At 34.5% G+C, this 17,455-nt stretch overlaps 1 protein-coding gene across 1 annotated transcript; it reads right to left on the reverse strand.

The window, feature by feature from the left end:
• Positions 1-260: 260 nt before the first annotated feature.
• LOC127076698 (cyclin-U4-1) lies at positions 261-1,936 on the reverse strand. The gene is made up of 2 exons (XM_051018439.1): positions 1,577-1,936; positions 261-615 (listed from the first exon to the last, which is right to left on the reverse strand). Exons 1-2 carry the CDS (start codon positions 1,900-1,902, stop codon positions 339-341), a joined length of 603 nt encoding a protein of 200 aa, XP_050874396.1. The 5' UTR covers positions 1,903-1,936; the 3' UTR covers positions 261-338.
• Positions 1,937-17,455: the final 15,519 nt, after the last annotated feature.

A 17,455-nucleotide genomic window follows, 5' to 3' on the forward strand; every position in this document is an offset into this window, starting at 1 on the left:
TAAATTATAATTATAATGATTAAATTCATCAAAATAATATCAAACTTTATTTGGGAGACTTCATTTGGTGGTAAGCATATTTAATATGTTGAGATTGTGTTAGAATGAGTAATACTTAGTATTTTTCCCGTTTAATATATATGAGTTTTGCCTCATATTTCTTAAAACAAAAACATTACCACACTCCACAAATGAAAGACATAAAACTCAAAGCAATAAAAGGGAATAAGAAAAAAAAAAAGAGTATGAAAGGAATCCACAAGAAAAAGTAATCTAATTGCAATATGTGAAAGATTCACTACATTTACAAAACTAGTCAACAATTCTACATGCATAAATCAAACAGCTAGTTTTTGTTGCTTTTGATGGGAAGATTCATCTTCATTGAAGCATAAATGTGCCTTTAGTGATATTGCTAAACTTAGTGAAGAATCTGCAAATTTTAGAGGTTGCATTTGCAGCATTTCTCTTTGAAGATGAACACAATAGCATTGGAAAGTGTTTGGTGTCACATTTAAATTAAAACCTAAACCAAACAAAAAATCTAACTCAAGATAATTCATTTCTGTTGTGTTGATTCCTCCAACTTTTGCATAATAAGCATTATTATAACACCTGAGGATTATAAATCATAGACAAGAAAAACTTATCATTAGTTCATGCAAAATGCAAAATATTTTTCCATAGAAAATCTGCAACAACAATATTTACAAGTTTATATATATATATATATATATATATATATATATATATATATATATATATATATATATATATTAAAAATAACAGTTGGTTATGTGAGTTAGCCAGCAAGTCACATGGGTAAATTAATTGTATGTTTAATGGAAAGCCAGCCTGGGCATAATATTATTCACAAGAAAGGTAATATTCTTTTTAAAGTTTATTTTTTGTTACAAGATTCCTTTTAGACTTTAATAATTTTATGAACTCAATTAAGATAAATTGTTTTAAAAATTCCAATTCTAATCTTAGTAAAAAATAAATATTTTACTTATTTTTCACAATCATAATTCTATTATTCAAAAAGACAATAATTTTAGAGATTAAAGGTAGTGCACTTTCAGTATAAAAAAATATTACACTGACATCCAATCAAAACATTTTATATTGTCAAATTATAACAGTATTTTAAAATAAAAGTCTGATGTGGCGGAAAACACAAGTCTCATTAATTGACAGTGTTAAAATATTTTACACTGTCAGTGCATATTCCTTTTTTTCATAATTTTAAGTGTCATTCAAATTTTATCATATTTAAATGTAAACCTTTCTTTTAAATTATATAGGTATTAAATTATTAATATAAACAATATAACAAAAATATTAAATTATTACTATTGCTATAGATGTTGATTAAAGTTTATGTCAGAATAATAGAAAAAAGGAAAATGATCTTTTTCTTCTATAATTCTTGAATTGTAACAAAACTCCATAGAATTTGATAAGAACAAAAGAAATTAAGAAACACTTGTGAAATCAATGAAAATGGAAAAACATCAAAATTTGATAAAAATAAAAAAGTTGTTAATAAGATGCACTGAAAATAGAAACTTACACATCATCCATGAATTTAGCAGCAACCATAACACTAGTGATCAACAAACGATGAACATTGAAGGAATTAATAGGCAAAGAAGGTTGTGACTTTGAGAAACGATCAAGGTAGACATAAGCAACAATGTAGCATGATGAACTACAATTTGCATACTTGAAAATTCTCTCAAGATAGTTTTGAATTGAGATGTTGGGTCTTGTTAAACCATGAAAAATTGAAATCTTTTGTTGGTGTTTTGTCTCATCATTTGATTCGGCAACTCTTTCAAGAAGTGATGAAAGGAAAGTTATCATCTTTGGCATCATTGGACTCTCTAACTCTGCCATGGAGAACACAGTTTTTGATTCAAAAAGTTTTGAAATTTTCATGTGGAATAGGTCTATATATATATATATATATATATATATCCAAAGAAAGAAAATTCAAGACATGATAATTATTTAATGTTATTGGTTACTATTTGATACTTATTAGATACAAATAAACAAAAAGAACGTGACAATAATTAATTACTAATATAGAGATAAAGATTTAGATATTAAAAATTATAAAATAAATTGTTAATTTGCAAAAGCTTTAAATGAGATGGAGCTAATATATTAAAGAAAATGAGTCTAAAATTTTGATTTTGATTTGTTCTATAAAAAGTATGAATAAAACGAACATGTCTCTTAGGTCAAGTCGATTTTACCATCTTATTTAAGTTTTAAATTTGAATTCTTGTCAATTTTGTTGATTGAATATGAGTTTCATACAAAATTAAAGATATTATAATATAATATATAATTTTTGTAAAAATTATTTCATATACTCAAACATAATTATTAAATAGAATACTATGAAAAAAAATATAAAAGTGATATAGGGGTTAATAAAGGTGGTACTTTTGTTAATCCAAATGGCCCTAGTGTATTAAATTATGAGTTGTAAGTTGGTATATTAGTGGTGGTTTGGGTCCCTTTCAAGAAACTTTTTGTGTAATTTGAATTGGGAAATGATGAATTAAATTTGAAAACTTGATTTGTAAAAGAGGGAAGAATGGTTGTTTTATTGTTTGATTAATTAATATCACTTTCTTGAAAAATAATTAGTGGTGATATTCATACTCTTCATGTGATTACATGTGAGGAATTTGTGAGTGTAGGGTAAGGGTCCCACAATTTGAAGGACTTTTGCATGTGTTTAGATTCTAGTACAAGTGGGTGACATGACATGGATTTGCTATGTTGGTCCACAACATTGTAACCTTCTTTTGTTCTTACTTCTTTATAAAAACAAACTTGAGACAGATAACAAGTGCTTTGTCTTCAAGACAAGATTGCTTCATGTGACCCAAATCAATTTTAGTGTTGGTGTTTGAATAATATAATTGACATGGTAGTGAAATGCCGATAATTAAGGTTCTAGATGGCATCAACATTTTATTGGATTTTTTCTTTCAATTTCACAATTTTTCTAAAATGTTTTATTTAATAATTTTTTATCGGATTAAATAAATGATATTTTTGAATTTTTTAATAATTTTAAACTTGACTTCTTTTAATAAAAAAATAGTTAACAAGAAATGTTAAGAGTGTTCAACTATGTTGTTTAAATGAAGTGCAAATTACAATAATGTTTTTTTTAATGTTGATTGTTACATGGTATCCATTACTAGTTTTTAAATAACATAATCAATGATTTCATCTTAAATCTAAACATAAATTGATTCGTGATGCTTTGAAGAGAGACAATGTTGCATTCCCTATGATGAACATGCTTTTGAACAAAGAAGAAACTTAGTAGAGAGAAAGAACAGCTAGCATGATCAATGTATATTGCCACAATAAGATGCATAATACAGTTGGAATAATAATTGGTAAGAATTGGCTTTACATGCAAATAGAAAACATGAAGCTTTTGGAACATGATACCCTTTATTTGGATCTAATCTAACGTGATAGGAAAGCAAAAATAGTATAAAGATTTGTGACAAAACATTGTCAACCTTGTTGTCTCATTTAGTATCACTAGTTCCTCTCAATATTGCTGGAAAAGAGTAACTAGGGTTCCAAGTTGGATGCTTGCTGATGAAGAAAAGTAAAATATTTGTTAAGATGTCTTTGGTTAAAAGCTATCACATAAGTGTCACGAATTTGATTGCTTGGAAAAATAAGGTTGAACAAGATAAAAATGAGACGACATGTAAATTTAATGTCTTACCGTTTTAGATCATTATAATATCATTTAATTCATTTGTGTGGTTGTTATTATAGTTCAATTGTTCAAACATATCGATGATTCAATAAATTTAAAAAATAAACTTTTTTATAACATGGATAAGAGGGTGTAATTTGTTATGATTTTAAAATTAACGTATCTAATCTATATAATTCTTCAAACACATTGATTATTCAATAAATTTAAAAAATAATTTTTTTATAACATTAGCAATTGGGAAGAGGGGGTAATTTGTTATGATTTCAAAATGGTGTCAAAAAAATCTAACATAGTTTTGCTTAAAATATTGCATATGCGCACACTTCTGCATGTCGATTTCTACGCATCTTTTTCGATTGGAATTCAAAGTGAGTCTGGGACTTGTGTGTATGACACTTTGATCCTAATTTTATCACTAATATAATGGAACTATAGATGCTTTATAGCGTCAAGGGTAGGCATCATTGGTCGAATTGCATTAACAAAGATCAATTTTGTTCATTGTCATTTCCTTTAATTTCTTTAATCTTCTATACTACTTTTTGTTCTAAGAATTAGTATCATATGGCGATAAATCTTGATGCGAAATTCGATGTCACAAAGTTCGGCGGGACGAGTAATTTTGGATTATGGAAAAAGAGGATTAATGACTTGTTGGCTAAACAAAGTTTACACAAGGCATTGTGTAAGACGAAACCAACTGATACGAAGGGTACTGATTGGGCAAAGATAAAGGAGGAGGTTGTAAGATTGACTTTCCTATTATCACGACGCGACAAATTCCCGAGAGTATGAACGCTCGAAATAACAACAAAGTCACCACCGAAGTTTATTTTTAACGTAAAACGTCAATAAAACCCTAAAAGAACAAAAATATGGTCGTCGTAACCAAATTCGGGTTCGGGGGTCTATTATGTGTGGGGAAGGTATTAGAATTTAGATCTATTGTACTCAACACGAACCGTTTAGACAACTTTGTGAATAAGAGTGTTAGTGTACGTTATTTACTTTCTTCTAATTACTAAAAATGTTTATGCAAAATGAAAAAGGGCTAAAAAATAAGTTTTTTTAATTAGGGTGATTGATAAGATTGTGAGTCTTACTCCTACGTATCCTTATGTGCAATGAGGAATTCAAAGCTACGTAGTTCTTAGTGAAAAGAACTAAAAATGTTTTTTATTAAGGTGCTTGACGAAATGCTAAATCTCGCTCCTACGTATTCCTAGGTGCGATTGGGAATTCAAAACTACGTAATTCTTTGTACCAAATATTTGTTTGTTGGTTGGTTTTAGTGAATGACATTTAGGTCACATTTAAACGGTTAAACGTTGCTTCTTACTCGCGTATGAGAGACTGAAGTGTTTATTTGTATATCGCGTCGGAATGGATCCTATTTGATTGTATTCGAGCAGTTAACATTGCTTGTTACTCGCGCATGAGAGGCTGAAGTGTTTGATTGTATGTCGCGTCGGAATGGATAAAATAACGTTCGTTTGTGAAAAGGTTTGGTCTGTCATGCAGAAGCGAAAAAAGTAGGTTTGATGAGTTGGAATTGTTTTTAGGTGGATGACAAGTATTTGAAAGGCAAGCTATACAGCTTGTATCCAAACACTCGGGGGATCAACAAGGATATACGTCCAAGAGATCATTTTTCGTCCGAGTTTATTATAAAAGACGTTTGAGTTGTAAATTGAGTCAAGATCTCTTAAAGATGACAAATACTCGAAAGGAAAACTATACAACCTATCTCATTGGTTGAGCATGAAGCGTAAGTATATGGTGTTAAATATGATGGTTTCTAGACCAAGATAACCTGGAACCAACATAGATGTTTATCTTAGTCCATGATTGAGGATTTAAAACTTTCGTGGGATAAATATGGTGCAAAGTTTAAGATGCGTACAATGTTATTTTGCACAATTAACGACTTTCCTGCATATGGTAATTTGGCTGGATATAGTGTCAAAAGACATAAAGTGTGTCCTATATGTGAATCTAATACATGTTTTCACCAGCTTAAGTTTGGAAAAAAGACTGTTTATCTTGGGCATCGGAAATTTCTAAAATTCAATCATCCTTATCATAGATTGCAGAAGGATTTTAAAGGAGAATAGGAGCTTGAAAGCGCTCTTAAACCTTTAACTGGAGATGAAGTTTATCAATGACAAGAACACCTTACTTTTGTCTTTGGAAAGAATAAAAGCAGTCCCTTATAGATAAGTATTTGGAAAAATAGACCGGTGTTCTTTGATATTTTATATTGGTTTAGACTCGATGTAAGACATTGTCTTGATGTGATACATGTGGAGAAAAATATGTGTGATAGTTTGATATGAACACTTCTAAACATTTCAGGCAAGACTAAATATAATAAGAATTCTCGTTTATATATGGTGGAGATAGGTATACTACAACAGTTGGCTCCAGAAGATAGAGGAAAAAGATTTTATTTGCCTCTGACATGTCACGCTCTATCTAAAAAGGAAAAGAAATGTTTTTGCGAGTATTTACATGGTATCAAAATTCTTAAGATTACTCTTCAAACATCAAGAAACTTGTATCAATGAAAGATCCCAAGTTAATTGGCTTAAAATCTCATGATTGTCATGTCTTGATACAACAAATTCTACCAGTGGAGACCCATGGCATCCTTCCAAAAAAATGTAAGAGTAATTATAATCAGATTGTGCTTATTCTTCAATGTTATATGTAATAAAGTTCTTGATTTTAAAAAATGAGATGAATTAAAATATGAGACTGTAATAATATTGTGTCAATTAGAGATGTATTTTCCTCCATCATTTTTTGACATTATGGTTCACTTGTTCATCTAGTTAGAGAAATAAGATTTTGTGGTCCAGTTTATTTAAGGTGAATGTATCTTACTGAGAGATACATGAGTATATATGAAGCTTCGATCGTTGAAGGTACATCACAGAAGAAGCTATTGAGTTTTGGTCAAACTATTTATCGAAAACAGAGTCTATTGGAATTCTAAAGTCTCGTTTTGCTAACAGATTTGAAGGTAGAGGTACTCAAGGCTTAAATGTTAAGTCAATGGATCGGGATGTAGTACTTGAAACACATTTCTATATAATGAATAATCTTAGTGTAGTTGAACCTTACATAGCTACTCACAAAACAATTATAAAGAAAAAGTATCCCCGAATAAATAACAAGTGGTTGTTGACACGACATAACAAGGAATTCATAAATTGGTTTAATAAGAGGATTTCTAATGATGATGGTGCATCCGAGACAATTAAATGAGTGTCGTATATGAAAACATTTACTGTGATAACTTGGACGGCATACGACATTTCCAATTTTTTTTGTACAAAAGCAAAAGATAGTCGTAGTACAATGCAAAATAGTGGGATTATGGTTGAGGTTGGATCCATGTATTTATCTAGTTTGAAAGATAAGAATGTTATTTTGGAAACCACTGTGTTCTATGGTGTCATTGAGGAGATTTTGGAGATTGATTAGGTTATTTTTAAAGTGTCTTTATTTAAATGCAAGAGAGTTCCCAATAATAATGATGTACAAACTGATGAGTTAGGATTTGCACGGGTTGACCTTGGCAAGACAACTTATAACACCGAACCATTCATAATGGCTTCTCAAGCAAAACAAGTTTTTTATGTGACAGACCTCGCAGACTTATCGGGGAGATGTTCAATTGTTCACAAAGGAAAACACATTCCTTACAGTGATGATGAAAGTTTTGATATTCCTTCCACTCTTTATTATGAAACACAAGTGCCTACTTCATATGAAGAATTTGATAGAGATGATATGCATGCTATTCGTAACGATCATCAAGAAGGCATATGGAAAATTAACAAGTATTTTATGTTCTTCATTCATAATTTATTGTATGTTATAATTTCTAATGTTGTTATTTTCTAATAACGATTATTATTTGAAATTATAGGTGTTTAAATTCAAGACACCAAGAGACAAGACACCAAGACAACAAGATAGTATTATTTGATGTAATGATGTGTACATTGTAGGTTGTTTTATGCCATTTTGGTTTTGATATAATATACAATTTTTTATTTCTAATAGAATTGTGTCATTGATATGATAAATTTTTTTGTCTAATTCAATTCACAAATGGGTGTATTATTATTTCTAGTATGATACAATTCAAAAATATTTAGGTTTAAAATTTGGGAATACTATAAAATTAAAAAATATATATTAAAAAAATAAATAATATCACAACGATTTTTAATTCAACTGTTGTTATAAGTATAACGTTATCCAGAATAATAAAATGCAAGAATGGCATTGTTGAGATTCGAACCCAGGACCTATAAATTATTTAACAACGATTATTTTATTTACCCGTTGTTATAAGTAGCGCGCTACCTAACTTATAATCATGGTCACTCGCCCGTTATGGAAACCATCATGCATACAATCACACGCTACCTAATAACGAACGTGAAACCTTCATTATATGTGTTTCACAACCGTCATTATATGTGTTTTCCATAGTAGTGAGGGATTGTCCAAATAGAAAACATACCTCATCCAATTTTTTAAATGTTGTTCAAATCGATAATTCTGGCAATGAAGCACATATGTCATGTGTTTTACCCAGTAAATACACATGCGTGAATTCTTTACTCTTATTCTTTCCAGATGCCTCCGCACCAAAAATGGTTCACTATATTCAGGTTAGGTAATTTTGGATTCGTTTATCTGGGAGATGATAAAGCATGTATTATCACTGGAATGAGACAAGTTAAAATATCCTTAGATGATGGTACCGTGTGAACATTGAGTGAGGTCATATATTGAGGAAGAATTTGATTTCCTTAGGTACTCTATAGAAAAATGGTTTCACCTATAAGTCTGATAAATATAGGAACATTATGAAGGTTAGAAAGGGTGTCTTGATTGTGATGCTAGCAAGGAGAACTACATAGGTAACATCTACAAATTATTGGAGAACATCGTTGTAGGCGATGTTGTATCAGTTGAGTCTGATAATAAAGAAATTGAAATCAAGTGTCACACCCTGATTTTGACCCTGATATTCGTATCATCATTTCATCCATTTATTCCTCATGATTTTGTTCCTCTAATGTGGTACTCCTTTTTCGTGAGTGTCAAGTGATCTCCTAGGAGCCGGAATTTTGGAAAGATCTCGAAGGGCTATTTTGTTGGATATTAAGTGGGCATGCTTAGAATTTTTGCTGCCAATTCTTTCTCATGCTCTCAAAAATGGGATTCATTTGGAGGAAAACTACACTTTCTTCTCAGATGACACTCTGAGATGCATTTTTGGTAATCTTATTGAAAGCTTTGAAAATGTTGGAGGGAGTTCTGTTTTATCCGTGCTTTAAAAAATAGTTGCCAAAGTGACACCAAGTGCAGTTGTTTCCTGTAGTCATGAGATAGATGCACAAGTTATTTGGAATTTGGTGCATTCATCTTGGATATTACAAATAAATTACAACAAGCAAAGAGTTGCTTTGATTGCGGCTCTTTTGTCATCTTTTTGTCACCTGTTTTACATCCTTTGTTATTTAATGATGAGAGCATGCATCAAAGAGGCAATGCACCAGGGCCACTGAATTGGTTTATTGAAAATCCTCGGACAATTCGACCTTCAGCGTTGCACTTAACAGGGTTATGGCTATTAAATCCTATAATTATAAAGTTTTATTTGAAAGATTTTAAGCTACTATCCCTATACGGTTCAGTTGCATTTGATGAGGATTCTTGAAGAGTTGTATGCACGTGTATTGGTTGCTGTTCTGTTTTACAAGTTGGCAGGCTTGGCCTGTATGGTGGAATCACCAAATGAAGACGTAGATTTTATGGCAGCATTAGATTCTGCGGTCAATGATAAAAATCTCGCCAAGGAGCTATACAAAAAATATAGTTCTATTCATAGGCATTGTCCCTCAGACAATTGGCTAATTCCCAAAGGTTGCATCACTATGAGTTGAAAAAATAATAAAACACGGCATTAAAATCAACAGGCTGGAAACATTGTTTGGAATAAACATGGGCAGATTTTTGTGCAGGAATACAACAAATTCTATATTATACCTGTTAATGAAGCTGCTATATTTATACAGAAATAGAAAAGTTGTGACCGTTGAAGATAAAAAGACGCTGAGTTTCGAGTTCCAAATACTATTGATCATTTTTTACAAAAAGAATAACAAGAAAAGGTGAGACTCATTCAAACACCGACGTACATCCGGCATCGGTCCCTGTTTCAAAAGCGGTTGTTTAATTCTCCAACAGTTGCAAGTGAGAGCCTCCATGCTAACTCTTTCCATGTGTGCGTTACCTGCGAAAGACCAACCGAAGATGTAAATCTGTCATGCGTATGGCAACTCAACAACTCAACAATGCACATGAAGGATGGTTAGAGACCAAGAAACTACCATTTCCAACACTCAAACCTGCAGCATGATGGCAGAAAAACCAGTGATATGCTCGGTATTAATTCAAGCCATGATTCTCTATCTGAAAATGCCGAGAGTAAACAGATCTCGATGAATAAGTATCAGGATACCAAATGTTCATGAGGCCACGTTGACAACACATCGTGTATCATTAAAGCATCTGAAGCCAATTTAGCTCTGGTATCCATCCTAGAATGCTGGAAACTGCCCTGCCTATCACAAACCTTTTCTCGGCAAAAGATTGATACAATTCAATGAAAACAGTGGAAGCAATTGAAGGTGCAAACAAGCGTGGGGGATTTCATTTTGTTGCTTTTGAATGACAAACTGAGATTTGTAAATACCTGTTGGAGGATTTGAAGCTCGAAATTGATTCGAGAGATGATGATGGAGAAAATGCTCTCATTCATGCTGCACGACAAGGACCCTTTGATACTGCAGAAGAACATTTCCTACATAACACATGACCACAAGGAACTAATGTTGTATCAACCTCATAGCTCAGACAAACCCGACAAGTCCATGCTGCTTTTGCTGTATCGGCCTCTTTTGTTGATCGTTCAACCTTTTCCTGTACAATACATTACAATGTGATTTTCTTGCAAATCTACCGTTTTTTGAAGTAGAGCCTGCATCTCAGCATCCATATTGATCCCAGCAGCAGAAAGAATTTCATTTACAGCATGTACCAGTTCCACAGCTGAAACTTTGCCAGACTGCTCTCTCAAAGATGGCACCTGCAAACACACAAAATTCTCATTCAGTTTAAGCACATCAAACAAGATCCTTTTCATTCCATTTTTTCTGTGTTTCATTTGAACTTACTTTTCTTGATTTGTCATTCAACAATCTTAGTGGCAGCGTGCCTAGGATCTTGGCCAAATCATTCAGTATTATTGGAAGCCTTCTGGTCTGTGCTACAGCAAAAGAAACAAGTTGTCATGGGACGAAACACATGCCTATGTCAATGAACTTAAACAATACTAACGATACATTACCATCAAGAAGAACAAAAGCTCACAAAAGGGTAACGCAAAAGAATCCTGATTCATTTGGTTCAATCAAGAACATCTATTGGAGCCTCTGTTGCAGACAATACTTGCTTTATCTGGACCTAGGACTACTATTGTGTTGGGTTATGAGATTCGTTCCACCAGTGTCCAAGAGAAGATGCTTCAGATGTGAAAAAACACTTTGACGTGAAGGCTGTTTCAAAATCAAAGGTGGATGGAACATTTCAACATCCAAGCATTCAACTTATGCTCTGAGCTGTAATTGATTTTTTTTCTAAGAGAGAAGCTGAGAAGCAGGAGTTATCTCCAAGCCCGAAAGGTCTAGCATAACCTGCACGGTATCAAACTCAACAATCTTAGCATAAATTCACCGAGTCAATGATACATACGGTAGACATAAATAAAAGCTTACAGATTATCTCCTTGGGATTCCTTGACCAGACTGAAATCGAATGTTACGACAATGCCGATTCCACAAGCACCACAACCTGCAGTCACCGCATCAGTTGTCGATAAGCAGAAAGAACCTGTGGTTAATAAAGTTGTTAGAGAGCAAACAAATTCAATTGAAGAAATGAGAAGAAATTTGCTAAAGAACAGCTTGCAATTGCTTCATCCACTACAGAACATAGCAACATTAGGCTTGCAAGTATTGATTAAGGGATCATCACTTAATCAACCATTTCTCACTTCATTAAATGAAAATGTTTGATCAATGAACTGCCATCGGTATTTGAGATTGTTACTGGTACGGCGAAGAAACAAGTTAAGGAGAAGTCTTCAGTTTCAAACCACAATGGAGGCAAATCCAAGTCCAGCTCAAAAGTGCGAGCTTCAGAACCCCAGGTTAAGCAGACAAAGGCGTTAGAACCTAGAGACGAGGAAGAAGAACTGGTTTCATCATCTTCGTTTTTGCTTGGCTGAACCAAAGTCCCTTATATTTTCACCGGATTCACTGCAGTGAAAACGTAACCATCAGCAAAGAGTCAAATTTCAAAAATTCCCAATTTGGGCATTAAGACAAAAACAAAGACGAAAGTATACAGGCTCAGATTACCGTTCCAAGAATAGCATCGAAGAGGACAAACGTGCTTCTGAGCATGAAAAGCACTTCTGAAGGCTTTCTCTGTTGAGCCTTTATACACAAACCGAAACCTAATTTGCAAGGATAAATAGAAAAGGCAGAGATCAGTAGTGGGATCGGATTCGAAAACGAGAGAGAGGCGGCCAAAGCAAAAACCCTAATTCCCAAATTAAAGAAAGAAACCAGTAAAGAAGCGAAGAGAGAAGAGTGAACCGTTACCTGAACCGTTGAGTTATCGCCAAAGGTGAGCCCAATTTGTTTTCCTTTATCTTGTTCCCATTTTCGTCTTTGAGTTTGCACGTGAGAGATGAGAGAGACGCGATGAGAGGTGAAGGATTGAGGGCGAGTTGGAGACGAAGAGGGAGTGAGACGAGGAAAGTTTGAGACGGAGGGTGGAACGCAGGTGAGTGAGATTAGCGAGAGAGAGAGTGAGTTTGAACGGTGGAGTGAGAGGGAGTGATACCGAGAGGGAGAGGTACGTTGAGCTTCTGTTACGTTTTTTTTCTTTCTTTTAATTTATTTCAAATAGGATAAATAATAAATAATAAAGAACATTCATTTTTCCTAGGATAGTATTTAATAGTGTTATTTTATATTTCCAATTTCTCTTTGAAAACCCAACAGCCATGCGGCTGGGTTTAATTACCAGTAGACCGTTAGTTTTCTTTCATTTTAGTTTTTATTTTAATCCTTTTTCTTAATTTATTTTAGTTTATATATTTAGGTTAGTCTTAAAATAACAGTTAGTTGTTAAATAGCCTAGTGGAGGGAGGGTAGTGCTATAGTCTCAAGAGAGTGGGTTCAATACTCGTAGATAGCATTTTTTTAGTACTTCTTCTTTTTAGTATTTCTTTTTTAGTATTTCATTTCTTTTTTAGCATTTCTTTTTTAGTATTTCATTATCTTTTAGCACTTTGTTTCTTTTAATACTTTTTTATGTCCATGCTTCTTTATTAATTTCATCATACATGCAAAACCATTTTTTAAAACTATAAAAGTCATACTTTTCTCGATTTAATATCGAGCCCATTTTCAAACCCGTGTAAGTCGATTGCTTTTTAAGCATCGCCATCAACCTCACATAGCTTACTCTTGGGCTTTCTTACAATGAGCCGGTTCTCTTGCACTTACACTCATGCATTATTCGTTTGGTTCCGATTTTATTTATTTCATGATTGTTTAATCCCCATTTGACAAATGTACCCCACTCCCCCAATGTGTAATAAGTTTGTACTTTTTATTTCTTTTATTGTTTGGTTGTTTAATTAGCTACTAACACAAGAATAAAATCAACAAATTTCAAAAATACAAAAAATATGACTCGATCCAACGTCGAGTATTTTCTCAATAAACAAACCAACTCATTGCTCCATCCTATTCCATCCCATTTCAAACTTTCATCAAACGCTTGATCCAACGTCAAGCCATTTTTCATAATAAAAACTCAAAAATATTAATTCATATTCAAGACCTTTTCAATAAAGATGGAAATGGAACGTGGTGTATACCACGCACTCCTGAGATTAGGATTCGAGATGTATATCTCGCCAATCCTAGCTCTCGCCATCATCCAATTTACCCACTTTGTTCTCCCAAACACTCAATCAAATCTTTTCTCCAACATCCATCAATACTTGATCTAGGTCAAGTCATTTTCACAACAAAACTCAAAAAATATTAATCCCTATCTAAACACTTTTCAATAAAGGTGGAAATGGAACATGGTGTATACCATGCACTCCTGAGGTTAAGATTCGAGATGTATATCTCGCCAATCTTAACTCTCGCCATCGTCTAAAATCGTCAATGTGGTTTCGTCAAACCTTTTTCTCAATCAAATCTAAGATACTTAAATCTTATTTAAGACTCTTTCAATAAAGGTGGAAATGGAACATGGTGTATACCATGCACTCCTGAGGTTAAGATTCGAGACGTATGCCTCGCCAATCTCAACTCTCGCCATCGCCTAAAATTGTCAATGCGGTTTCTTCAAACCCTTTCTCAATCAAATTCTAAAATACCTAATCTTTATTAAACATCTTTGCAAATAAGATGGAAATGGAACATGGTGTATACCATGCACTCCTGAGGCTAGGATTCGAGATGTATATCTCGCTCATCCAAGTTCTCGCTATCACTCAAAATACATCCAACCAACCAAACTCTTTTTTTCGCCGTCGTGCGACCAATCAAAGAACCTTTTTCATAAATGAAAGATATATTGTCTTAAGTGATACAAAACAATGTTTCGGCCACGATTGTTGAGTAGAGATAAGTGACGCTTTTCCGAATGTAGATTTATGAATCCGTTCGATGTGTGGTACGCGTCCACTCCTCATCTGTTTTGGGTAAAACGATGTTTTTGTCGATTAATACAATATAGCTTTCGCTAAAATCGACCAACAAACAAACATTTTTCTACCCAGAACTACGTAAGCCTTGATTTCTCTTTTGAGATACGTAGGAGCAGGATTTATAAATCTTGTCAGGCCCACTAATAAAAAAACTTAGGTTTAGTCCTTCGTTAAAAAAAAATCCAAAAACATTTCTTCTCTCTTCTTCCTTTCTTTCCCACCTAATAATTCGAAAAGCCTAACATTTCAAATTAACATTAATGCACACAACTGACCTAATGGTTCCCGTTGAGTACAACGGACGTGAGGGGTGCTAATACCTTCCCCTTGCGTAATCGACTCCCGAACCCGGATATTGGTTGCGATGACCATATCTTATCCTTTCTTTTGTCTTGGGTTTTATCGATATTTCCCCTTTCCTTTTTAGGAATAAATAAAGTTCGGTGGCGACTCTGTTCAGTCCATCATTGCGAGCGTGCTATCGCGTTTCGCTTTGAAGTCGTATCCCCATTTTTTTCGAGGTGCGACAGATGGCGACTCTGCTGGGGAATCTGACACCCTAAGCGAGTCAAGCCTAGTTAGGACGTCTGTGTGCCTTTGTTTGTTTAATTGTGTGGCTTTTTCTTATTTATTGCTTTTTTATTATCTTTATCATTATATTGATATATCTGTTGTATATTGGTTCTATTGTGATTGTTGGTACTTGGGTATTTGATTGCAAACCATGTGGGAAAGACTCTACACCCGAGTCTAGAGTGAAAAAACATAAGATAGGACGATGGTTGAGTAGTACGGACTCCCGAGGTGAATACTTCGTAAGGGTCGGTACGAGAACCTCACTTAGAGTAGATTCTTTTGCAAATATTGTCGCCCGAGGTGTATACCTCGTAAGCGTCGATGTTTCAAAGGGGTCCATGACTCTAAGGACCTTTTAGAACATTAAACCTTTGGCCAACTAGAAATGATGGTTGCGTAGTATGGATTCCCGAGGTGGATACCTCGTAAGGATCGATACGAGAACCTCGCTCAGAATAGATTCTCCAGATGGAGTTGATGACCGGAAAGTATTTTCCGTAAGCGTCAAACAATCTTTTGAATCCATGACTCTGAGTATCCTGTCTAGAACCCAGTCGATGGTTGCGTAGTACGGACTCGCGAGGTGTATACTTCGTAAGAGTCGGTACGAGAACCTCACCCAGAATAGATTCCCTTGATGGAGTTGACGACCGGGAAGTATTTCCCGTAAACGTCAAACATTCTTGTGAATCAATGACTCTGGGAATCCTTTGTAACCAAACCTTAGATCTTACCCGGTGAGAACCTATTCTTGGAAAACAATCAGATTTATCAGTACCTTGGACTTTTGAACCCGTGTATTGAAAAAAAACAAATGTGCATGGCTTGCATTGCATTCATTCGCATTCCATTGCATTTGCATCTCATCATAACGCATGTCATTTTCCAGACAAAATACCAAAAAAAAAACTCATCTCTCCTTTGTCCATGAAGCAAAGTGATTCTCAACACGCGTTAGAACAAAGAACCATGTCTCAAGATATGATGGACGAGCTAAGGAAAAGCCAAGAAGCACTGAAGGGGGAACTCAATCTTTTGAAGAGCCAAATGAGATGGGTCTTGGAAACGGTGCAAGTCTTGTTGGGAAGAGAGGGTCACCCAATATACGCTGCTGCAACAAAGAGAGCTACTACCCCGCATCCATCTGATGTCACCCCAAGTCAAGGGAAGTTCTATGTGGCAGCTCCTCATTTACCAGTATATGGACCTCCCTCAAGACGTCATCATCAACATCCTCTGGCTATTGCTCCTCAAAGTCACCAAGTTCAGGTTCAAAACAAAAATCAGAATCAGAACAAGAGGAACAAGGATCACAATGACTCGATTCCGGTACCATATAGCAAGCTTTACCCGCTACTGATCCAGAATGCTTTGGTGACCCCTCGAGCTCTCACGCCTGTGTCACCAGACCTACCATGGTACAATCCAAATGCAACATGTGAATTCCATAAAGGGGCATTGGGACATGACCTAGATTCTTGCTGTGCGAGGACTGATTAACAAGAAGAGCTTAGTCTTTGAAGAAGATCACCCGAAGATCAAGTGTGAATACCATACTGGAACAATGGGGCACTCCATCGAGGAATGTATGAGTTTTAAGCTCAAGCTGCAAAGATTGATTGACATAAGGTCACCAACACTCAAGGAGGAAGTCTCAAGTACATATACCCTGATCTCTGGGCCAAGTAATGATAAAGGGAAAGGACCCTTGAAACCCCTCAAGGTTTTGTACCACAAGGAAGATGTCAGGGATATGGCTAGTGAGCTATCATTGTTTCCTGGTAAGAGCATTGAGATACCGTCTTGGATTTCCAATGTCGCGACCCTAACCAATGAAAGAAAAGGAGAAGTGAGTAGTGAATCCAAGAGACATGCGTACAACGATGAGACTGAAGGAAAAGAATTTGAAGATCATCCTGCCAATGTCAAAAAGCTTGTTGATCCCAACTTTCAAGTGGCTGAAAATGAGCAGTTAGCAATGCCCAAAGTGTTGTACCAGCAACCCCCACCTTCTGGTCTTCATTGCCAACAATCCTGGTTTACCCCTCATCCAAATCAACAAGCCCAAGGCCCGAGGTATCACAATCAGCAAAGGCCTCAAGGTAACTTGGAAAGGAAAAATGATCCTCAACATCCGGTCTTCATGACATACAGCCAACTCCTACAACCTCTGATTCAAAACTCGTTGGTGGTTCCCAAGTCTCTTAAGCCGG

This window comes from Lathyrus oleraceus, chromosome 4 (assembly GCF_024323335.1).
Source record: "Lathyrus oleraceus cultivar Zhongwan6 chromosome 4, CAAS_Psat_ZW6_1.0, whole genome shotgun sequence".
NCBI lineage: Eukaryota > Viridiplantae > Streptophyta > Magnoliopsida > Fabales > Fabaceae > Lathyrus > Lathyrus oleraceus.